The sequence below is a fragment of the Mchenga conophoros genome, linkage group LG1, assembly GCF_057382185.1.
Source record: "Mchenga conophoros isolate Kocher_MC1m ecotype Shallow Benthic linkage group LG1, M_conophoros_male_GT1.1, whole genome shotgun sequence".
Classification (NCBI taxonomy): Eukaryota; Metazoa; Chordata; class Actinopteri; order Cichliformes; family Cichlidae; genus Mchenga; species Mchenga conophoros.
Window position 1 is genome coordinate 3,106,179 of NC_140526.1, and position 22,815 is coordinate 3,128,993.

Here is a 22,815-nt window from a genome sequence, read left to right on the forward strand (position 1 = left end):
GTAAGTACCGGGAAAAACAATCCTTAAAATATATTTTTTACATTAAAGGTGAGACGTCAGATCAGGTCGTACCTTGACGGTGCAGTCGTCGCTCGCTGAAGCTAACCACTTCCCATCAGGACTGAAGGCCAAACTCCTCACAGCCTGAGTGTGACCCTGCAACACCAACACTGGTCAGATTTTTGCTATCGAGACTCATGTGAAGCTTTTATTTTGAAGGAAAGTAGAAGCCCTGAGCCTGGTTCTGGAGTTTTTCCTTCCCACTGTCGCCAAAGTGCTCATAGGAGGTCATATGATTGTTGGTTTTTCTCTGTATGTAGATCTTAAAGTATAAAGCGCATTGAGGTGACTGATGTTGTGATTTGGCGCTGCATAAACAAAATTAAATTGAAGTCTCTCAGTTCTTTTAAATGCAATAATCCGTTTACTGTAAGACTCCATAAAAGCTCCGACTGACACAGTTTAATCCGAATCATTCTGAGCGTCCTCGGCTTTGGCGCACAGTGACCACGTGTCTGTGTGTGTTTGTTTTGTATGTGATGGTACAACTGTGGAAAACAAGCATCAGAATGTAGAGCGGGGCTTAAACATCTGAAAAACATCAAAAATCTGTCAGAAACCTGAAAACAATCAGGATTTAGCTTTTCACACGGTGCTGTTTCCAGGTCAGATGAGGTCAACTCATTTGCATAAAAGATCAGATTCCACTGAAGCAAATGTCCACATCACACTTTGTTAGGTCACCACAGGTGTGTTTACCAAATCCACCTGCAGCCACTGTCCACCTGTTAGAAACGTGCACCTGGATTCGAGCAGGATATTAGGAGCCGGCCTGTCATCCTGAGCACAAACTTACCTTATATCTGAACACGTATCCTTTCCTCCGCAAGTCCCACAGCTGACAGCAGAAAAGAAGAGACATTTCATTAGAGCGGATTAAGACTTCAAGGATGTTCTCACACAGGAAAGCACGCCTACCTTAATGTTTGTGTCCATGGAGCTGGAGGCCAGGAAGTCTCCAAAGGGATGGAAGCCCAGGCTGGTGATGTTGGCTTTGTGTCCCATCAGAGTCCTTAAAACTGAGCACAGGAAGCAGCAGGGTCACCTCTTTGCATCTCTTTCTAACTAAGACCCAGCTTAGGTGCATTAAAACGCCTCCGCATGATGGGACGGACGATTATTCTGACTGCGGGGTACAACGTCCTCCGTTACAGCCTGAGACTGAACACTGAGGAAGCTGTATCAATTTTCAAAATAAGAGTAGATGGAAAAATACTACTAATAATAACATATACTCAATCAGACTGATGTACTATATTACAGAGGCTGACATCATGTGGTATGACGGATGTCCTGTGTCCTCGAGGCAGCAGAGGTGGAAGAGCTCATAGCTCAAACTTTGCACTCAGAAATTTAGAAAAAACTCACCACACTAATAAAAAAAAGCAAGTTGATTTTAACATGTTTCAGCTCTTTGTGTGTCATATTTCTAATCGACTGCTTCGCTCACTTCACTTCTCTTTGTCAGTGTGAACCTTACGCTGTCCACCGCTGATCTAAAGCACCTGTGCAGATAAATTACGCACACAGACAGTTTAGAGGCGGTGAAGCTTTGACTAAAAAGCCTCGTAGCCACAGAACAGACAGAGTCTTACTCTTGGCAGCCTCCAGGTCCCAGACTCGTATTGAACCTGACTGCGACCCGGCGGCGACCTGCTCCTCCGACACGTTGAAATGGATAGACTCCACTGGGTTCTTGTGACCAGTCAGACTCTGAGAGGAAACAGTCAGAACAGACATCATCACCTAAAACTGCACCTCGCTCCTTTCTCAAAAACTCAAAACACAGACTGTATATCAAAATGTTAGTGTTAGTGAAGCTGCTGAGGGACACCACGTCACCTGTCAATCACAAAATAAGCCCACCTTCATCTCCTGCTTTATCGTCCCCTGAACACTAATGGAAACCATCATTTCCAAAATGAGCTTCATCTTTTATTCAATAAGACCTGAAAACAGCGACTGAGACCATAAAGCCGTCAGGAAACTGTTTACTGAGCTCAGAGATCAGGTGAGGAGGCGGCTCGTTTTCTCACAGACTTCTATTCACAGTCAGAGGAGTCGCCCCCTGCTGGACATCCATGAAAAACGCAGGTTTAAGCTTCACTTTTCAGAATTCAAATCTACACCCATCCTTTATACAGGGAGTGCAGAATTTCAATGATTTATTTTTACCAGTGACACCAATATAACATCTCCACATTCACAAATATACATTTCTGACATTCAAAAACAAAACAAAAACAAATCAGCCACCAATATAGCCACCTTTCTTTGCAAGGACACTCAAAAGCCTGCCATCCATGGATTCTGTCAGTGTTTTGATCTGTTCACCATCAACATTGCGTGCAGCAGCAACCACAGCCTCCCAGACACTGTTCAGAGAGGTGTACTGTTTTCCCTCCTTGTAAATCTCACATTTGATGATGGACCACAGGTTCTCAATGGGGTTCAGATCAGGTGAACAAGGAGGCCATGTCATTAGTTTTTCTTCTTTTATACCCTTTCTTGCCAGCCACGCTGTGGAGTACTTGGACGCGTGTGATGGAGCATTGTCCTGCATGAAAATCATGTTTTTCTTGAAGGATGCAGACTTCTTCCTGTACCACTGCTTGAAGAAGGTGTCTTCCAGAAACTGGCAGTAGGACTGGGAGTTGAGCTTGACTCCATCCTCAACCCGAAAAGGCCCCACAAGCTCATCTTTGATGATACCAGCCCAAACCAGTACTCCACCTCCACCTTGCTGGCGTCTGAGTCGGACTGGAGCTCTCTGCCCTTTACCAATCCATCTGGCCCATCAAGACTCACTCTCATTTCATCAGTCCATAAAACCTTAGAAAAACCAGTCTTGAGATATTTCTTGGCCCAGTCTTGACGTTTCAGCTTGTGTGTCTTGTTCAGTGGTGGTCGTCTTTCAGCCTTTCTTACCTTGGCCATGTCTCTGAGTATTGCACACCTTGTGCTTTTGGGCACTCCAGTGATGTTGCAGCTCTGAAATATGGCCAAACTGGTGGCAAGTGGCATCTTGGCAGCTGCACGCTTGACTTTTCTCAGTTCATGGGCAGTTATTTTGCGCCTTGGTTTTTCCACACGCTTCTTGTGACCCTGTTGACTATTTTGAATGAAACGCTTGATTGTTCGATGATCACGCTTCAGAAGCTTTGCAGTTTTGAGACTGCTGCATCCCTCTGCAAGATATCTCACTGTTTTTGACTTTTCTGAGCCTGTCAAGTCCTTCTTTTGACCCATTTTGCCAAAGGAAAGGACTTTGCCTAATAATTATGCACACCTGATATAGGGTGTTGATGTCATCAGACCACACCCCTTCTCATTACAGAGATGCACATCACCTAATATGCTTAATTGGTAGTAGGCTTTCGAGCCTATACAGCTTGGAGTAAGACAACATGCATGAAGAGGATGATGTGGACAAAATACTCATTTGCCTAATAATTCTGCACTCCCTGTATACAGTCTGCGCTCTGCCATGATGTGGTGCACTACACACAACGTAAGAGGTCAGGCAGGTTAGTTTAGTTGGAGGAAGATGGCGAGCAGTGGAGGGGAAACATGAGTCTGTTTAATTCCCATGGAGCGAACTCTGTTTTCATCATTTAACAATCAGAAATGAATCAATAATAAAGATAAAAGCGTGAGGTGGTGACAGGAGAGAGGCAGGTGTGGGCATCATGACCTGCAGACTGCAGAAGAGCAGTAGGTAAAGGATGGGTTCCTTTGAATCTGCTCATGTTTCAGGCCTAAAAAACCTCGACGGAAACCTTAAAAATTAGAAACCCATCGCATTTTGCATTGCGGGGGACTCACCATGATGCAGTTGGCCTTGCTGACGGCCCAGATGTTGACCCTGCAGTCCTCTCCTCCTGTGGCCAGCAGGCGGCCCGAGCTTTTCCCCAGAGCCAGACAGGAAATGGAGCTGGATTGAGCCTCGAACTCCTCTGTACGGCAACAAAGGAGGAACAAATTCAGGTCGGGCTGGGCTGCTGGACAGGAAGGGTGTGATGATCGTTTGAGTAACTTTAATACTCACGAAGGCGCCATGCGATCTTGGTTGTGCTGGAGGCAGCCATACTGGTCATACTGGGAGACTGGCTGCTGTGTTTGACGACCCCGGCTGAGGTTAATTCTCCTGGTTTAAAATGGAGCACTGTAACAAAAAATAATTTCCCCCAGGGATCAATAAAGTATTCTGATTCTGATTCTGATTTAGTGTTTGCACTGAGCGTCAAACACCTGCAGGAACACAACACAGTGATAAATAAGTGATAGAAGAGATAAGACATATAAAACCGTCTCAGTCTCGCCTCTCTGACGCTGAGCTCTCATTTCTACTCCCAGTGAAGATACCATCGTCTTCAGCTCGGCCTCCAAACCACACAGGTGTCACTACCACCCTGTAAACCCTCCCTTTCATGCTGGCTGCCGTCCTTCTGTCACAAATCACCCCTGAAACTCCACCAAGCCTGCACACTTCTTCATGTCTCTTGTGTGCTGTCCCTTGTTTTGGATGGTTGACCCCAAGTATTTAAACTCATCTATTATTGGAAAACACTGTATACAAGCCAGAAGCCAGATGATATAAGTTAGTTAAACTGCAGGAATGTCTTAAAGATATAAAAACCTTGATGACCGTTAATTTCCTACAAATATAGTATCTAACCAGATTCTTACCCTGGATGGCATTACCTTGGCCTCCAGTAACGCTGTGAGGAACCTTGGAGTCATTTTTGACCAGGACATGTCCTTCAACGCACATATTAAACAAATATGTAAGACTGCTTTCTTCCATTTGTGCAACATCTCTAAAATTAGAAATATCCTGTCTCAGAGTGACGCTGAAAAACTAGTTCATGCATTTATTACTTCCAGGCTGGACGACTGTAATTCATTATTATCAGGATGTCCTAAAAACTCCCTGAAAAGCCTTCAGCTGATCCAAAATGCTGCAGCAAGAGTCCTGACAGGGACCAGAAAGAGAGAGCAGATTTCTCCTGCTATAGTCTCAGGCTGCTGAAGGATTCCCATGATGCACTGAGTGTTTTCTTTTCCTCCCCTCACTCCCATACCGGCCCCTCCCCGAGCGTGGTTCTTCTCGAGGTTACTTCCTGTGACAATAAGATTTTCCTCACCACTGTCACCAAGTGCTTGTTCATTTTACCTTTATTTATACAAATAGTCCTGAGACTCAATGCCTCATTTACAAGAGAGACCTGTTTCAAACAGGCATAATAAAATAACACCAATAAAATATTGAATATTTTACCAAGTGTCTACACAGTCAAACTAAAAACAAGATTCCCAGTGATGATTTCACAAAACCATTTATGCGTCTTTTAAAGTCTACGAGCAAAATCAGCTGAGAGCCTGAAATCCTTCTGTCATGTAATCCATGAGGACGGGACAGAAAAGGAGAATACCTTCTCTCTGAGGTCTGAACAGTGAGTGCAAAGAAGTCCTGAGACCGCAGATTGTGACTAAACTATTTGTCAGATTACAGGTAATCTGACAAATAGGAGACGAGTAAACCAGAAATGAATTTAGAGACAAAATGCTATCAATGAACCATCCTGCATGAGGCTAATGAGGACTAATCAACCAGTGAATATAAAGTACAGTGGTGTGCTAAAGGTTTTGAGCCGGTGATAAATCTTAATGCCGTGATAAACAAAGTCCAACGATCCATTTCTAAGAAAAACAAAACTCCAGCTTCAGCCTAGCTTCAACAGGAACTCGATGTTTGTAAGACTCCACAGCTTCATTGTTAATACATGTACCTTGAGAAGATACAAGAGAGGGAAGTTAGGATTAGGGTTAACCGAACCCTCTGAGAAGAACACAACCGTGGTTTTTTTTATAGATGCATTTCAAAGACAGCCTTAGCAGAAACAGCTGTGACTGTGTACGATCAAAAGCTAACTGCAAATGTTCGAAAACCATGTCGATACCAGGGTACCAGATTATTACCACAATTAATCATCTGCGTAAAAATAGGCAGTTGCACTTAGATTTTGTCCCACAGCACTGACATAAATAGTAAATAACGCAGGTCCCAAGACAGAAACCTGTGGCACTCCATCAGTCACATTTAAAAAACTGGAAGAGAGACCATTAAACTGCACACACTGCTTATGGTGAGAAAGGTGCTTAGCTTGGTCTGGACGGCCCTTTTCCAATAACCTCTGACATAAAACCCCACGATCAACAGTGCCGGAGGCTTTCGATCAATAAAAAGAGGGGTGCAGTATTTCTTTGCTTCCAGGGCCTCGTAGATATCATTGAGAACTTTAAATTTTAAACCTTTAAGTTACAGTACTGGAGAGATAAAATATGATTTTCATTCTGATAGCTCTAAGGTTGATTATTCCTCAGCCATTAAAGAATCTCAGCTAAAATACAGAGTTTGCAGATTGGTTCATATTATTACCATCCAAGAATCACCACCTTTCAGGAGGGCAGTACAAAGGCACACTGGGATCTCTGCTGAAGTGTTCAGTTGTATGGAAAGATTAAAAATATAAGACGCTGGCTCATCTATGATGCTTGCAAGCAGACGCAAGAAAAACGGAGACAGACTGTCTGGACCGGTGACTTTTTAATGTTAATGCTCTTCAAAGCTGTCAGAGAGAGAATTTATAGTCTGCCAACGCGTCCCAGGGACTTTGAGACTGTCAGTGGTTAAGATCAGAAAGTGATCACATTTGGATTTCCTAATAGAAGCAGCGAAGCTATTACGCAGCTGCCAAACCTTAGCCATTGGCATCAGTGTCGGACTTTCTTGAAGCTGCTCAGGGCTGCTTCCTGTCCCGCCCTTTCACTCTGACCTGGCTAAAAGCAGCATGTTTGTCCACAAGGCAGATAAAACTCTCAGAGTAATATTTACAAGCTAAGTTAACACCGTCCATCAATGTAAAACTGACCCAATGTAAATTCATGAAGTCGTGACAAAAGGCTTGCTCATGTAAAAGCTTTAAATTTCTGTTTGTGATGATGCTCAGAGCATGAAACTGTTCCTCGCAGCACCAACCACGCAGCGATCAGTCAAGTCGCTGGTAAAAACTGCTGTGGAGAAATGATGTGGCACATTAATCAAAGATGATTTATCTGGGGAATAAGGTGTGTGGGGCTTTAGTCATTTGTGTTAGATTAAAAACAGTGTGCCTTAAAATAATCAGACACAGGAGAAAACCGATCCCAATTAAAATCACCTACCAGAATGATTTCATTATAATAGCTGAGCCAAAGAGGAGAACGTGCCAGGGTCAAAGTCAACAGCAGTTAAAGACCTAGCTTTATAAAAAACTGTCACACTTCTGCCTTTCTGAGGCTGCTTGAGCGATAAATTTTAAATCCATAAATTCCCACATCTCACGTCTCAGAAACAATTATTCATTTGGCACTACCTCCGGTGCTTGCATGTTAACCTTTCCACTCGTCTCTCTCATTGTGTGAATGAGAGTGAGACGAGTGGCACGTTATCCTCTTCGGTTCAGCTATTTTCCTCCTACTGACTTTCATTCCTCTTGTGTTCAGAGCATACCTCGACCTGCTCCCACTGCAGCTCACGGTGTCATCTGCAAACATCACGATCCACAGAGACTCCTGCCTGGCCTCGTCTATCAGCCTGTCCCCATCACCACAGCAAACAAGAAGGGGCTCAGAGGAGATCCCTGATGTAATCCCACCCCCATCTTGAACCCATCTGTCATTCCTACCACACACCTCACCACTGTCTCTCTCCGTCCTCATACATGTCCTGCACCACCCTCACATCCTTCTCTGCTACTCCCGACTTCCTCATGCAGTACCACAGTTCATGTCGTGATCCATAAAGACACGGTGCAGATACATCATCAACAACCTCAAAGCAACCGCACAATTCAAACTCCTTGAATTTTTTTCTTAAATAACATAATTCTTCACCTGCAAACACAAGATTTCACAAATGAACAAACAGAATAAATCTTGTTTGGTGTTATCAGGTGATGTCGGTTGGTGTCTGATATTCATTTCCTGCTATAACAAAAGTCTCCCAAATATGGGATAAATAAGATATTTCTCATCCTCATCAGCACCTTCATCTACATCCAAACTGTTAGATAATATCTATTTTTCTAACACAAAAATAATACTTAAAATCTGCAAGAACCTTCATGTGTTACTGTCTGCAGACTGAAGCGAACATTTCTGTTTATGGAAACTGGCGCATTTTTCTCAGATCATAACGTGTATGAAAACACCGGTAAACTAACTGAGCAGTGCTGTTGTGGTCAGGAGTGTTTGCTCTGCTCTCCTGGAGCTTCAGCTAACTTCAGGTAATCTCATTAAGGTTCTTCATTAAGCTCATTAAACCACAGACGAGCTCATGTTCAGACTAACACAGCAGAGGAGGTCCGTCTGCTCCCCACTTTAACCCGTTAACTCTGACTCTGTGGCGGGTGTTCCAGATCAACTGGCGTTTAGATCAACTGGCGTTTAGATCAACTGGCGTTGGTCGAACAGATGTGTGGCAGTCTTGCGTTTCAGGAGCTCCCACCGACAAACCAGCAAAAAACGCCAAATGTGTCACCTGTGACACTTGTGAGGTTGTCTCAAACACACTCCGTCAGTCTTGATGCTGTTGAACAACAAAATGTTTAAAAATGTGGCGAGTTTACCTGGTGATATCCTCATGCGCGACGCGATCAACTGGCGTTTAGATCAACTGGCGTTTAGATCGCGAAAACAGCAAACAAGTATGTTGTTCACAGGACACAAAGAGTAAACGATCGTTTACTCTTTGTGTCCTGTGAACAACATCGGCGTGGTGTTACTTGTTTGCTGTTTTCGCGATCTAAACGCCAGTTGATCTAAACGCCAGTTGATCTAAACGCCAGTTGATCTAAACGCCAGTTGATCTGGAACACCGGTGCTGACCTAACCACCCGCCGTACCGAGCTCCGGGCTAACGTTAGCCGAACACTGAGGCCGGGCATCGGCGTCAGGAGCAGCGGCTCCCCGGCGGAACTTGGACCGAGCAGACGCAGTCTGGCGTTGGGCAGCTTACCTCGGTCTGTCGGTCACCGACGGACGGCTTAAAGTTGATCCGGTGAGACGGCGACAGCAACTTGTCGACGGTCCGTTTACTGCTCGGCTGCAGCTTAGCAACTGAATCACACACCTCACTTCCGGTGACGTCATTACCCTTTTCCCCCAAACAACTTTATTAACAAATACGCTTCGAAGTCATGACTGTAGAAAACGATCACTAGGTTGAACTTTTCAGTAGCGCCGTTAACTTAGCGGTATTTATCTTAAATTTCCATTTCTCCAGATTTGACATGTTTCTCTTTGTTTTTATTTTTGTTACGTTTGCCAAACTTTTCCCTTTTTCTCAAATCTTTTCTGGTAAATTTAGATTTTTTTCCTTATAATTTCTCCTAAATGCATCTTTTATTTTCTTGTGATTAAGTATTTTCCCCCTCACATATCTGTCCCTTTTCTAAATTTGGTTTTTAGTTTCTCATAAACCTGGTTACCCGCCCCCTCTAAATTTGCCTCTAATGATTTAAGCTGCACTGAAAGAAAAGCAGCTTTGTAAGAAAATGAAAGCTATCTAAAATGACATTGTGTATTTACAAAACTAAAATAAAACAAAATTAATTAGGAAATTAATTCATTAGTTCAGGGCTGGATTGGGACAAAAAATCGGTCCGGGCATTTTGACTAGTGACCGGCCCACCAGGTATTACAGGAAAAGCCATAAAGCCTTTGAATGAAAACAAACGCTGTTGTGACAGTGATGTACAGTCTTGTTGGTATATGTAGGATTTCTATACATTGTACATCAGATGAAAACTTTGGTTGTAAGATTCAGATAATTATTTATTAAAAGCGAGACATTTTAAATGAGAATAAGAAAGAAAAGTATTTCTTTGTGCCCCCCTCTCCCTGTTAATGCCCTACCTGCCCCCCTGGCAAAACTTTGCTAGACCCGCCCCTGCACAGTTACCAGCTGTCAGCTACATAAAAAAGGATCCTGGTGTTATTTGTCTCTCAGAAACAGTTGATAACTTCAACTCATTCATGTCACCTAAAAGGTAAACCTGTTTCTCCATCACCTGTTCAGCTCTGATGATCCAGTAAGGACATCTCCTGGTTTCATGTTTCCCTCTCACATAACCAAACCGACATCATGACCAGCAGTTTTACAGCTGTGGCTCCAGCAAACATCAGCTGATACTAGAAATTAATATTAAATAAATTCTAACAACAGCTGATCCAGCTTAAACGTGCTGCTGTTGTTTAGCGCGACATCTGCTGGTTTCCTGTTTCTGGCGCAAAGTGGGCGATCAACAAACGAGAGAGAAAAGCCGATCAGTTGATCATTGATCAGTTTCATGATTGAATGAGCGAAGAAGAGGCAGCTAACAGCGTAAAGACGCAGAATAAATCCAGCTTTGTGTCTTTTTCATTATAGCTGAAGTCCGGGACAAACTGCGTCTCTTCTCAGCTCAACACGAAACGCGTAATATTTTCTCTGATGATTCCGTTTTTACAGGACGGTTGGCAACTCTAACTAACCTTATGAATAAAGTAAAGTTCACTATCAGTAACATCATAGCACCACCCAGCTGTATAGGAACTCTGTCAGTACAAGTTATTGTAACTGACTGTAAAAAGTCAGCAACATGAAAATAAACTCCACCTAAACTTGGTTCATATCTGACCCAGATAGACTGCAGCTCATAACTTCTTACCTGAAGTTCAGTTCACCTGACACTCGGACCGGCGGCCGCCTCGGGGCTCTCCTCCTCCTCCTGCCTCCCCTTTCCCTCATCCACCTGCTGGCCTCAGTGGGAGCTCCGCCATAGCCACCACCAAACAACTTCTTACACATCTGCCAGCATCTGGCCAATCCACCACCTTTCATTGTTTATACTGTTACAAACAAACAAAAAACCATCGGCCCATAAAAACGAAAAATCACCAAATGCCCGGTATGCCCATGGCCAGTCTATGCATTAGTTGTAATAACGTAATTCGTTTAAATTAATTTAGGCTATTTTTAGCCTCACTAGGCTTTGGTGCAGAGGTTCACTGAGAGGTTAACGAGTGTGTGTAATTTTTCTATTACAGTATCATATATACTTACTGTACTGTAATGTACTTAGAATATTATTATCATATTATTATACAGGTAAATCAGTATCCTAGTAATTATTCATATTGGTGTTGGTGATATTTGCAAAAACATTTAAACAGTCATAAATTAATTGTTGGCCTGTAATCTGTGAAAAAAGTGTTAGACATCTCTCTCATGAATAATTCATTCACTTTCCACAAAAAAAAAAGAAATCCTATCTCAAGGCAGAAGCTGCCTTGATAATAGCTGAGTTATCAGTTTTTAGCAACAGAAATGTCTTTTTCCTGAGAGACGTGGCCAACAAATGTAACGTCACAGTTATAGAAACATGATTTAAGTGACCAAAAAGGACAAAATAGATATAATAACTCAATAAATCAGAGTCACAAATATATTCTATGTATTTCATATATACCTATTATTATAGTATACATTCAAAACAAAACAAAAACAAAGAAACTTCGGAAATGACTTTTTGGCACAACACCGGCAGGTGGCAGTATTTCACCTTTAAGCTTTTTTGACACGCGTCAGAAGGAGAAGAAGAAGAACCGGGACGTGTTCGTCAGCACTGGATGTTCCGGTTGTTTACAACCAGGAAATCTGTCAGTTTGTGAACCGGGACTCCGTGAACCTGCAGCGGTAAACATGGCGGCGGTGGACGTGGAGGATGAGAGCATCCTGGCGTCCATCTTTAAGGACAGCTTCCCGGACAGCTGGAGGGACAACCCGGACTTCGCGGCCTACCTGTCGGAGCTCAGCTCCTTCGGGGTGGAGAAGCTGGGTCGGGAGCCGGAGAGGCTGGCGGAGGAGCGGGCTCAGATCCTGCAGCAGACCCGGGAGCTGGCCTTCTCCAACTACCAGACCTTCATCCGCACCGCCGACTGCACCGAGCACATCTACCGGGACTTCGGGCGGGTGGAGAGCAGCGTGTCCCGGCTGCTGGACAAGCTGCCCCGCTTCGGAGAGAATTGCAGGTCGGTGGCTCCCTGTGGAGGGGATGTCAGCAGGAGGAAACTGGGGTCTATAAAAGTGTCATCATTTACTGTTAGGTTAATAAAAACTTTAGATATTTTTTAAAAAGCACACAGGATGAACTGATCAAGGAGAGAGATGCAGATTATTATTATTGTAGCTCACTGTAGGATCACAAAGTGAATAACTTAGTTATTTTCTTAGGAATATGCCACAGAAGGTGAATTGACTGGGAATAAAACAGCAGCAGATTAATTTCCCTTGAGCTGGCTCGTCAGCCTCCTTTCAGAATAAAAAACAGGCAGCCAGACTTTAGCCACAACCAGAACAAAACTACAGACTGGGAACATTAATGAAAGATAATAAAAGGTTCTTAGAGCTATAAAGTGTTACGTGTTACACATAGTTGTGTTTTTGCTGTTGTGCTGTCTCTCTGAGCTTTGGGGGCTCATTTTGTTTTCAGGCACTTCATGAAAGAGGCGGAGGAGATCGGAGCAAGCCGCCGGATGAACAGCCTCACTCTGAACCGCCACACGGAGATCCTGGAGATTCTGGAGATTCCTCAGCTCATGGACACCTGCGTCCGCAACGGCTACTACGAAGAGGCTCTGGAGCTGGCGGCATACGTGAAGAGGCTGGAGAAGAAACACTCGTCGCTGCCCGTCATCCAGGTGAGTCCAGACCAGGCTGACCAAAAAGCGGGTGTGTTTGGGGTTTTTTTTACTGCCTGAATGAAACTCTAAATGTTATTTAGGAAAATGAACTGTTAGGGCTAAATAAACGTTACTTTTCTTTGATTTTCTGTCGTGTGATGTTGGAGAAAAAATGTTCAAATAAACAATTACACGTGTGAAGAGAATTAAAGAGCTCAGGCTCCAGACCGCTCTGAATACTCAGTTTTCTTTTGTTACGTGCACAGCTAACAAGCTCTGGGTGTTGCCCCTCAGCAGGCTTCCAGGTGTTGGCCAGCTGGAATAAAGCAGGCTTTCAGAGAAGGTGAAAAAGCTAAAATGTGACTGCGGGAGGTTGTTGATGGGGCTCAGGTTCAGGTACAGGCTGGAAATCGCTAGTTTAAACTCTAAATTGACAAAAACTGGAGAAAAACAGTTGAGAAACTTTCTCTTTGCTGAGATATAAAACAGAAAAGGTCACTGTGGAGAACATCTAATGTTTCGGCTCCTCTAACCTTTGACCTTCTCCATCTTTAGGGTATCGTGCGTGAAGTGCGTCAGTCGGCTCAGCTGATGCTCAACCAGCTGTTGCAGCAGCTCCGCAGCAACTCCCAGCTTCCCGTGTGCCTCCGCGTCATCGGTTACCTGCGGCGCATGGACGTGTTCACGGAGGCGGAGCTGCGGGTGAAGTTCCTGCAGGCTCGCAGCACTTGGCTGCACTCCATCCTCGCCGCCATCCCTGAAAACGATGCTTACTTTCACATCACCAAGACCATCGAGGCCTGCAGGGTGCACATGTTTGACATCATCACCCAGTACAGAGCCATCTTCTCTGACGAGGACCCGCTAGTGCCCCCCGCCGGTGGGCTCATGGCTGTGAACGAGGGCGCCATCTTCCACGGCTGGGTGGTGCACAAGGTGGCAGAGTTCCTGGAGACCTTAGAGAGGGACCTGCAGCGGGGTGTGGGCAGCCGCCTGGACTCCCTGCTGGGTCAGTGCATGTACTTCGGTTTGTCCTTCAGCAGGGTGGGGGCGGACTTCCGCGGGCAGCTGGCGCCCATGTTCCAGCGGGTGGCGGTGGACACGTTCCGCGGAGCCGTGAAGGAGGCGGTGGAAAAGTTCCAGGAGGACATGAACCTGTACACCCTCATCGCCCTGCCCTCAGTGCTGGCAGGGACCATCCCCGTCGTAGCCCCCGCCCCGCAGCCCGGCACCCTGCAGCCCCCAATGTCCCTGCTGGACTTCCAGCCGCTCGCCTGCTTTCTCAACAACATCCTGACCGCCTTCAACGACCTCCGCCTCTGCTGCCCCATCGGAGTGGTGGAGAATGTCACCAAATGCCTGGAGGAAGCCCTGAAGATGGTGAGCAGCTGGATCTTTGGTGTAATCTGGGTTAAAGTCAGACTGATGCTGGATTAACAGCTGCTGACGGTGTCGTTTTTTGTCAGGTGACCCGTCAGATTCTGGTGTTTCACCGGGCGGAGGAGACGGCCTTCAGCAGCCGGGAGAAGGAGCTGTTTATTCAGTTCTGCTGTGCGTACGCTGAAGACCTGCTGCCCTTCCTGAACCGCTGCCTGCAGGTCCTGTTTCCACCGGCTCAGCTCGCTCTCATCCTGGGTGAGGACTCGCAGCAACGTCTGAGTTTGTTTCTTCGTTTAAAACGGACGCGGTGATGCTGAAGACGTTTAACGACGGGCCTGGAAGTGAAGCCGTTATTCCAATAATGCGGTCTCAGTTTAAACTGTTGTCCTTGCGTTGTTGTTCTTGTTGGTCACCTTCGGTCTCGGGCTGGAAACCGCATGAACGTACATGGTAGACTGTACATAAAAGATGGGCGTAGCCACTGGGACATTTGTGAAACCATGGTCTGAATTTGGAGTAATGACCGCTTCAGCCTGTAGGGGGCACTAATAAAACCACAAAATCACCACACAAGCTTTTTTTGTGTAGTAAAGTTAAACTTTTGGTCCAATCAGTCAATGAGAAGAAAACTTCACAAAATTAGTTTAAAAGAGAAAAAATCTTTAACCTCTTTTTCTTTTTTTGCCCTGGACTCTCTTCTCAAAGTTATTCTTTGTAATGGCTAAAATAGCTTAAGAAGTGCTGAGCAGCAGAGTTTGGTCTGAATCAAATCTGTTGTCTCTCCGCAGGTGTTCCTCCCACCCAGCTGCACAAGTACGGCCATCTGGGCTCCATCGACCTCGCCACAGTCCTCGAGCCTCTGGACTTCCTGCTTCCTCAGAAGGAGCCGCCGGTGCCAGAGGTCGACATTACGGCAGAATTGAGCAGCCTGACGTTTGACATGGAGCCCAAAGAACCGGCGCCGACCCCATCCGATGTCAGAGACTCCAAACCCGGAGCTGAACTGACAAAGACAGAGTTTAAAGAGCCGAAGCAGGACGAGGAGTGAAGGCGAGGAAACGCTGGCTCTAAACTGTATCCTGTGACGGACATCTGTCAAAACTGAAGCATTAAAATATTTTTATATATGTGAGAAAAAGGCTTTAATGGTGACATTTCTTCTCTTATTTAAAGGTTTACTCACTAACATAGAAGGAAAATAAGCAAATAGTTTAGTTTGCTTCTTTTTCCATCGATGATGGAGTCCACCTGATTTTAACTCTGCTCCCGGAGATCTTCAGCTCGTTCTCGTCCTTTAAGAAGGAAAAACTGAATGTTTGTGTTTTCCTGGTAACGTGTCAGAAATGTGAGAAAACCAAAAGTTTGGTTTATTATAGGAAAGTCCTGAAGGGCAGAAACTGACTCTGCATTTTCATCCAGCGTCGGCCTCATCTTTGAGCTTTTTCTGCTGAGGCAGCTGGGAGTTGTAGTCCGTCAGCTGGGAGTTGTAGTCCGTCAGCTGTGTCTGATTTACATGGTGGGTTTGTTAAACTGTCTGGACACTTAAATCTTTCACTTTGATTCAAAGATTCATTGGAAATCAATAAAGATCAATTATATTGACGAGTCAGTCTCATGTTTAAAGGAGCGTACTGCAGTTTCTGCACAGTCACGGTCAGTCTGAGCTGATCTCCACCTGTCTGGAATATCTGAAGATAAACTCAAGGATCTCCACCTTCACAGATCTACAGGTGAGCACCTCGTGGACGCTACTTCCACCAACTAACAGCCTTACTACACCTGCCTGTTAGGTCTTATTTTCCTGTTTAAAAATATAAACCTTCCAGTGATCATGTTCTCCCTCTGCGTCGTGTTTGAATCGTTGGTTTTTGTGTAATTTTACTGTCAGACGGCGACGGGACAATTCAATGATGTAATGCTGTGTTACCATAGAAACACAGCATTTCTGGCACAACTTCAGTGACTCACAAGGTGCAACGAGAAGATAAAGGCATAAAAGGTCCAGCACTATGCGGCACACAGTGGTGTTACCGTTTAACCACACGCCAAAGCATGAAATTGTAATCAATAATAAAGTTTATTTATGTCGAACATGTGGCCCTCGGCCCCAGAGGCAGCCCACTGAAGGGTCACGTTTGGTCCGGCTTTACAAAGTGAAAACTGCAGAGAAGTCGGTTTGCGTTTTTCAGTGCAGGACCCCGACGTTACAGGACAGTTAGAAATGTTTCTCATGATGATGTTTTTATCATAAAGATGTAAAATACTGAAGATCAGCCATAAACACTGAGCTGGAAACTATAACGTAGTTCAAGCAGACTCGCTGTGAAAGGTTTCACTGCTCTCTAAAACAAATATTTTAATAAGAATATTACGTCTGGCAAAATTTGAAGGAAGGAGGATTTACACCTTAGTCGTTGTTTAAACCCTGAACCTGATGTGCACCTGCACGCTGTAGCCGTGTAACCCAGAGTGACCGTTATTGGTCCGTTCAGTACTGCCGTTTGCTCTTACAGATGTTCATCCACCTCTGCCATCCTTCATCTAATCGACTGGAGGAGAAACGTCTCCAGCAGCGAGTGTTTAGGAGCAGAGCTTTATTTCTTCCTTCTTCACTCACAGAAATCCTGATATGTAGCAGAATCTCTGTATCACGTCGCCGCCCTGCAGACCGAGCGCGCTCCTGCCTCTGTGGTGGAGGTAATGAGCAGAAACAGACACCGATGTGAAATTTCACACACTTTTAATGTATTTATTATTCTGGCTCGTTCCATAAGGGATGCTATGTAATCTGTAATAATCTGGAGCTGGTATTGTTAGAGTCACTCGTGCTGCCAGCAGTTAATTCGCCCGTGTGTCGCCGAGTGTCGACTTCCTCTGGCTGTCACGCGCGTCTCTTCTGCTTTGAACACCGTGTTTAGAGCTGTAGTTAATCCTCATGTCTTGGATGTCTGACTGTCCATGAACGCACCAGAAGACCTGGTGAGTTAATCTGTCGCACGTGAGCCGATGGATGATTTGGGAAATGACGGTCCGGTCCTTTAATTTAAACACGATGCATGCTCGCCATCTTTACTTCTTCTTGATGAACTTCCTGCGGGTGGCGTTGGGGTTGGCCCGCCTCCTGCCGCCGCCACACTGGCCGTCTCTGATCTGCAGGTTGGCGGCTCGGCTGTAGATGTCGTTCTCACAGAACGGCGACGCTCCGGCCACGTAGTCCGGGTTGAAGACATCGGTCTTTTGGCGAGCCTTCCGGGAGAGCCTCTGCTGGGGGAAGCGCTGGTCCTCCACCAGCTGGGGGTTGGTGGAGTGTTTCCCCCCCTGAGGCAGAGGCAGCGTGTGCTGAAACACAAGACGGCAGCGGTCATGTTTAGGACGTTTAGACCCGACTCAGGCAGAACTGAAGCGGTCTGAAAAAACGATTTACGCTGCAGATGCGAACGCAGAGTCATTTTAGAAGTGATAAAACGCCGCGTCTCACCCGGAGCCCTCTGGGGTTCAACACTTTGGGGTTTTTGGAGAAATGCATCTGCATGCTGCCATCCTCGTTCACCGTCACCGCCAGCTTCTTCAGGGTTCTGTTCCCGCAGTGAGGACAGAAAGCTTTGTTCATGTCGCTCGTCGTCCTGGAATCGAAACATTTAACAGGTCAATGCTCCTGGACGGGCAACCCCTCGCTTTATTCTCCTTACAGCCTCTAAGAACAGGACAGGTCACTAACATCTGTCCGTCTGAGGAACATCTGTCCTCTCATGTTAGGTTTGTTCCAACCCTGCACTCCACGCTCCATCGTTCTGATCCACTTTAACATCTGTGCTTTTTCTTAAAGCAGGCGTGGGCGAACTCCAGGCCTCGAGGGCCGGAGTCCTGCAGGTTTTAGATCCAACACAGCTGATTTAAATGTCTAAATGACCTCCTCAACATGTCCTGAAGTTCTCCAGAAACCAGGTAATGAACTAATCATGTGATTCAGGTGTGTTGACCCAGGGTGAGATCTAAAACCTGCAGGACGCCGGCCCTCCCACCCCTGGTGTAGAGCCACTTTAATGGATTATATTCAGATTTTTACATGATGTTTTATTTTGACCTTATTTACATCTGTCTCTCTGGAGCACCTTTATTATATTTTTCTATGTAAGCATCATTTTTACTGTGTTTTATTATTTTTATTTTAACCTACTCAAGCAGCAATTTAATACATTTATTTATTTATTTTATTCCTTTCATTGACTTTGTCCATTTTATTTATGTATTAATTTATCTTTATTCTTTTAATAAAGCAGTCCTGACATTTTCACTTGTTCAGCACCTTTATTCTACTCTTGATATAAATTTAAATGTTTTAAATGTCGTGTTTTGTATTTTTCGCTGGAACGGATTCGAGCTGCCTCCCTTTCAGCCTGAAGAGGTTTTGTTAACTTTGTTCGGACTCACTTGAAGCAGGCGTGACATCTCAGGATGTAGTTCCTCGCCTGCTTGATCAGCATCCCGTTCACAGAGAGAACGTGAAGTCCGATCTGAATGAGAACGTTCTGGGACACAGACAGCGAAAGCTTTTTGAAGTCCGGCGTAAAGCAGGAGAATATTTATTCACGCAGCGGTTTACTGAAACCATTCACACAAACCTTTAGACAGAAGGTGAAAAACAGCGAATGCACCGTCTGCATCCGTTACCTGCATGGCGAAGTCGGTGGTGAGACAGCCGACTTTGATGTCAGCTGGAGCCGTCCAATCAGCGGAGTCCATTTTCACCTCTTTGATGTTACCGGGAGTGATCCATCCTCCTCCATCGTCATCGTCCTCCTCGTCAACTTCGTCATCAGGCTCGTTCTCTTTGTCCTCGTCGTCCGATTGGCCCGCCGACGCCCTTTGCTCCGCCCTCTCCTCTGTCTGTGGTGATTCGTTGCCCTCTTTCTGTAAACAATCATCATCATCATCATCACTGCAGTCTGACAGGTGACAGAAGTTATGACTCAGTGAGAGATGTAAAATTCCTCCTTTGTCTCCTTGCTTCCTCTCACATGCATCCTTTCCTACGGGGAGATGTTGAGGAGGAAACCCTGTTTATCCCACGCCATCAACGTCAGGAACGTTTTCCACACGATTCACTATTTACACATTACAAGAATAAGACCTCAGATCACACTTGAACTACTTTTTCTCTTGAAATGTGCTGCAGGAGGTGGAGGTGGTGGGCATGCACATGAAGTTCAGAGGCTGCAACACAACAACAGAAATAAAAGGGTAATGCACTGATGCACTAGAGTCTGACTGGCGTGTGAAACCATGCAAACACAAAGACGCCTGCAGCCCTCAAAGTCTCATGGAGGCTCCTTTAAATATGAACGAGGTCTCCTGCAAACTGCAGCCGGTCACACTCAGCCACAAGCGCTCACTGAGGGGCTGAACCGAGGCTCAGAGGAACACAAAGGATTATTCTGAACTGTGAATCATGCAAAGCTGCTCTACGAGACTCCCAGCATGAAAACATTCTTCCCTTTCAACTCACCAGTAAACCCAGCAGCTCATCGCTGAAGGTCAGGAGCGGATCCCTCCAGAACAGAAAGCTGCTGAACTGGTCTCCGTCCGAAGTCGTCCGTGTGTCCGCTTGTTTCTGTCCGCCGCTCGATTTTAAACCCTCCGCTGGACCCTGACAGAGCAGCAGCGATAACACACATGCTGTGTTTACGTGCACAACCTGGAGACACAATCTCTTTTCCAACAACACGGCACCCAACTCCATTCATCCACCCATGCCTCCGTCCATCCATCCACCCATGCCTCCATCCATCTGTCTGTCCATCCATCCTTAGTGGCCGGGGAAAACAGATGTTCCTCTCTTCAGACATTTTCTCGGGAATTTCCACCCAGCTGCGAGCTTTAACCTCTCCAGTGTGTCCTGGTTCTGTCCTGGGTGAAACAGTTAACCTGCAGCGCTGCAGGTTTTCTGGTCGGACCCCCAAAGCACCCTAGCTGGCTCCCTTCAGTGTGGAGGACTAACAACCACTGCACGATGTTCCAAACCAGTTCCACATGTTTTCACAGGAAAAAACCCAGTAAAGACACAGCACCACAAAACCTCTGTGCTCAGAGGTGGAACCACGCCACTGGCTGTGGGAGGGGACAGACATTCACACATGCAGCTCACAGAGTCCGTCCTCCATGATTTTATTCTGTGGATGTTACTTTAAACTCTGCTTCTTTGGTCTTAGAACAGTCAGAATAATGGAGCTGGTTTCATCAGTGGCAGAGAGATTGTGTATGTGTTTGTAACAAAGGCAGCTCGGCTCGGTTTCTGAAGCTTCTCGCCTGTTTTCTACGATCGCTTTAAGACACGTTCACAGAGGAAAGGTTCTGAGCATTGAAACTATCTGTGCAAACACAGACGTCTGTGTCAGCAGAGGGATTTAAAACCCTCTGAGGAAGTCGTTACAGCGAGAGTCGGTGAGACTGTGAGGTCCAGGTGCTCCTCGTCCTCTCGCCACGGCATGAAGTCTCAGACCGTCACTTATCGTGCTTTTAATGTTTGTCGCATCAAAAATACAAAAGAATAGAAAAAGTCTGAGGAAATGAAGACGAGCTCCGAAACAACATCAGAACAAAGCTCAAAATTGTGTATTTTAAAAACTAAGCACAGACGAAGGTCAGCAGAAGGTACATCGTCAGATTTTCCCCAATTTTAACTGACAGCGTAAAGAAACGAGAGATTTACAAGAAAGGAAATAACTTTTTTAAACACTTTGAAAGGAGTCGAGTATTTCTGCCTGTGACGTTCAGATTCTCCTAAATCTCTCAAGTTTGGTTTCCTGATTAAAATAATTTCACATTATGAGGAAAAGATGCAAAAATTAAACGACAGAAACTTCTAAAGCTACTGTCTCAAAACATCTACGATCGAACCAAACAGAGCTGTGTTTCTTTCCTCACCAGTAAACCCAGCAGCTCGTCATCGATGGCCGGCAGCGGCTCCCTCCAGAACTGGAAGCTGTTGAACTCGTCGCCGTTGGTCTCGTTCGGCGTCTTCTTTTCCGTCTCCGTCTGTTGGACAATCGTGCTGTCCGCAGGTTTCTGAAGACGCAAACACAAAGTGAGAAAACGTTCCTGTCTGCACGCCGGCCTGACGGCTGACACGAGCGTCCGACTCTCACCTTGGAAGGAAAGTGGAACCCGGCGACGTTCATCGGAGTCTCGGGGTGGCGCTGCGTGCTCTGAATGTTCACCTGGATCAGAAAATAACCAGAGGAGTCTGAGTTTATCACAGTGTGGAGTTAAACTTCTACGTGTCTGCTGTACAGAGTCAAGAATAGAATAGAATAGAACAACCCTTTATTGGGATTGTACAACCAAAGTATGGGTGCAATGAACACGCGAGGCTAACTGCACAGGAGTAAAAATATACATAAATATTAAACACATTAGGAATAAACAGCAAACAGGAGCGCGAGTCTGTGTGCTGCAGGTACCTTAACCTCTGGCTCCTTCCTCAGGTGCTGCGAGCCCACGTTCTCCAGCTCCAGCTGGTAGGTCAGAGCCAGGACTTTGATGTCGGTGGCTGAGAGACTCGGATAGTCCCCGGTCTTCTTGGAGAACTCTGTCACTGAAAACAGACACCAGGATGTTAAATCACACCTTTACAAGAGGTTTGGGATTCAGACGCCCGCTCACCGTGTCTGATGTGCTCTGGATGAGGTTCCTTAAAGTGCAGCTGGTACGGCAGGAAGGCCAGGCTCCTCCTGGTGGGCTTGTCTCGGATCTCTTCCACCACATCTTTCAGGGTGTAGATATTCCTGCCGATTTCCTACCAAATAAAACCAACAGAGTGAGATAACATCGGGAAGCTTCAGCCTCATCTTTATCGTGGCAGCAGCCAGAATTCATTTTTTTAATGCGCTTCAAGCTAAAATCTTTATTAAAGTTCCAGTGAATATTTATTTTACTAAACACGGTTTTTTTCTCCTTTAACAGTCTGAGAACAGAGACCAGATCCGGACCAAAAACCTGTCCATCTACGTTTAAACCTGAACTACAGCATCCGGTGATGCTTTGAACACCATTGATCCAGATCTCCTTTCTCTGGACGACATTAAAGATCCGGGACCAGATGAACACATTTAACTCAGTTTTATGGTCCTGGATCATTTATTGTCCCTGTGAAAGCAGAAGACGATCCGGTTTCTCGGTTTGTTGTCGGGGACCTGTTGGCCTCCAGCTCCACGCTGAGTCCTCTCCCCCCGGTCTCTGAAGCCCCTCTCCCGGGTCAATCACACCCTCACAACCCGGTCCACCTGTATCAGGAGGGACAGACTCACCTGGAGAGGAGCTTTCCTTAAAAACGCTCCTGCATCTGCGACAACATGCTCTACCAGGGTGGTCGCCATCTTGGTTTGGCGAACAGCAGCGGGAGCGACCAATCAGAAGAGAGGGGAAACACTCGTGACACGTAGAAGCCGAAAACACGTCATTCATGTGGGAAAGTTGAACTTAACCATTAAAGTTGTTTTTAAAAAAGTGAAACGTTTGTTTTCTTATTTAATTCGTGTATTATTTTAATCGATGTATTAATGTAACTCATATTTTATATACAGTAATTATATAGAACAGATCGCGGCT

General features: G+C 45.5%; 3 protein-coding genes across 7 annotated transcripts in view; 1 reads left to right on the forward strand and 2 right to left on the reverse strand.

Moving 5' to 3' along the window:
• Positions 1-9,737, reverse strand: part of LOC146582725 (katanin p80 WD40 repeat-containing subunit B1-like) — a 17,588-nt gene extending 7,851 nt beyond the window's left edge. Inside the window, exons 1-8 of one of the 3 annotated variants that reach the window (XM_085282329.1) lie at positions 7,798-7,866; positions 7,616-7,699; positions 4,109-4,225; positions 3,886-4,016; positions 1,656-1,773; positions 979-1,079; positions 857-898; positions 73-156 (exon numbers count right to left, since the gene is read on the reverse strand). In XM_085282329.1, the coding sequence (XP_085138455.1) occupies positions 73-156; positions 857-898; positions 979-1,079; positions 1,656-1,773; positions 3,886-4,016; positions 4,109-4,157 (525 nt within the window). In that variant the 5' untranslated portion in view covers positions 4,158-4,225; positions 7,616-7,699; positions 7,798-7,866. Of the gene's footprint in view, positions 1-72; positions 157-856; positions 899-978; positions 1,080-1,655; positions 1,774-3,885; positions 4,017-4,108; positions 4,226-7,615; positions 7,700-7,797; positions 7,867-8,732; positions 8,751-9,121 lie in introns of those variants that run through there. The other 2 variants (XM_085282238.1, XM_085282160.1) reach the window with 2 other exon arrangements.
• Positions 8,963-15,810, forward strand: LOC146582727 (conserved oligomeric Golgi complex subunit 8-like). Of its 2 annotated transcripts, XM_085282464.1 has the most exons (6): positions 8,964-9,163; positions 11,735-12,177; positions 12,639-12,846; positions 13,384-14,208; positions 14,295-14,463; positions 14,997-15,810. In XM_085282464.1, exons 2-6 carry the CDS (start codon positions 11,849-11,851, stop codon positions 15,254-15,256), a joined length of 1,791 nt encoding a protein of 596 aa, XP_085138590.1. In that variant the 5' UTR covers positions 8,964-9,163; positions 11,735-11,848; the 3' UTR covers positions 15,257-15,810. The 2 variants fall into 2 exon arrangements, with proteins under 2 accessions (XP_085138674.1, XP_085138590.1); XM_085282548.1 differs by lacking the exon at positions 11,735-12,177 and having other exon boundaries at positions 8,963-9,163.
• A 1,121-nt stretch (positions 15,811-16,931) lies between these two features.
• LOC146582728 (RNA-binding protein NOB1-like) lies at positions 16,932-22,649 on the reverse strand. Of its 2 annotated transcripts, XM_085282681.1 has the most exons (10): positions 22,515-22,649; positions 21,871-22,003; positions 21,669-21,802; positions 21,354-21,425; positions 21,133-21,273; positions 19,715-19,855; positions 18,880-19,119; positions 18,640-18,737; positions 17,687-17,831; positions 16,932-17,547 (listed from the first exon to the last, which is right to left on the reverse strand). In XM_085282681.1, the coding sequence occupies exons 1-10, from the start codon at positions 22,581-22,583 to the stop codon at positions 17,278-17,280; spliced, it is 1,443 nt and encodes a 480-aa protein (XP_085138807.1). In that variant the 5' UTR covers positions 22,584-22,649; the 3' UTR covers positions 16,932-17,277. The 2 variants fall into 2 exon arrangements, with proteins under 2 accessions (XP_085138807.1, XP_085138894.1); XM_085282768.1 differs by lacking the exon at positions 19,715-19,855 and having other exon boundaries at positions 22,515-22,648.
• Between the last annotated feature and the right edge of the window lie 166 nt (positions 22,650-22,815).

Excerpts from the sequence above, each read along its gene's own strand:
- LOC146582728 (XM_085282681.1), bottom strand. The coding sequence starts at position 22,583 with ATGGCGACCACCCTGGTAGAGCATGTTGTCGCAGATGCAGGAGCGTTT. Across the intron at positions 18,738-18,879 it reads CCACCGACTTCGCCATGCAG|AACGTTCTCATTCAGATCGG; the intron begins GTAACGGATGCA and ends TCTGTGTCCCAG. Across the intron at positions 17,832-18,639 it reads AGATGTCACGCCTGCTTCAA|GACGACGAGCGACATGAACA; the intron begins GTGAGTCCGAAC and ends TTTCGATTCCAG.
- LOC146582727 (XM_085282464.1), top strand. The coding sequence starts at position 11,849 with ATGGCGGCGGTGGACGTGGAGGATGAGAGCATCCTGGCGTCCATCTTT. Across the intron at positions 12,847-13,383 it reads CGTCGCTGCCCGTCATCCAG|GGTATCGTGCGTGAAGTGCG; the intron begins GTGAGTCCAGAC and ends CTCCATCTTTAG. Across the intron at positions 14,464-14,996 it reads TCAGCTCGCTCTCATCCTGG|GTGTTCCTCCCACCCAGCTG; the intron begins GTGAGGACTCGC and ends GTCTCTCCGCAG.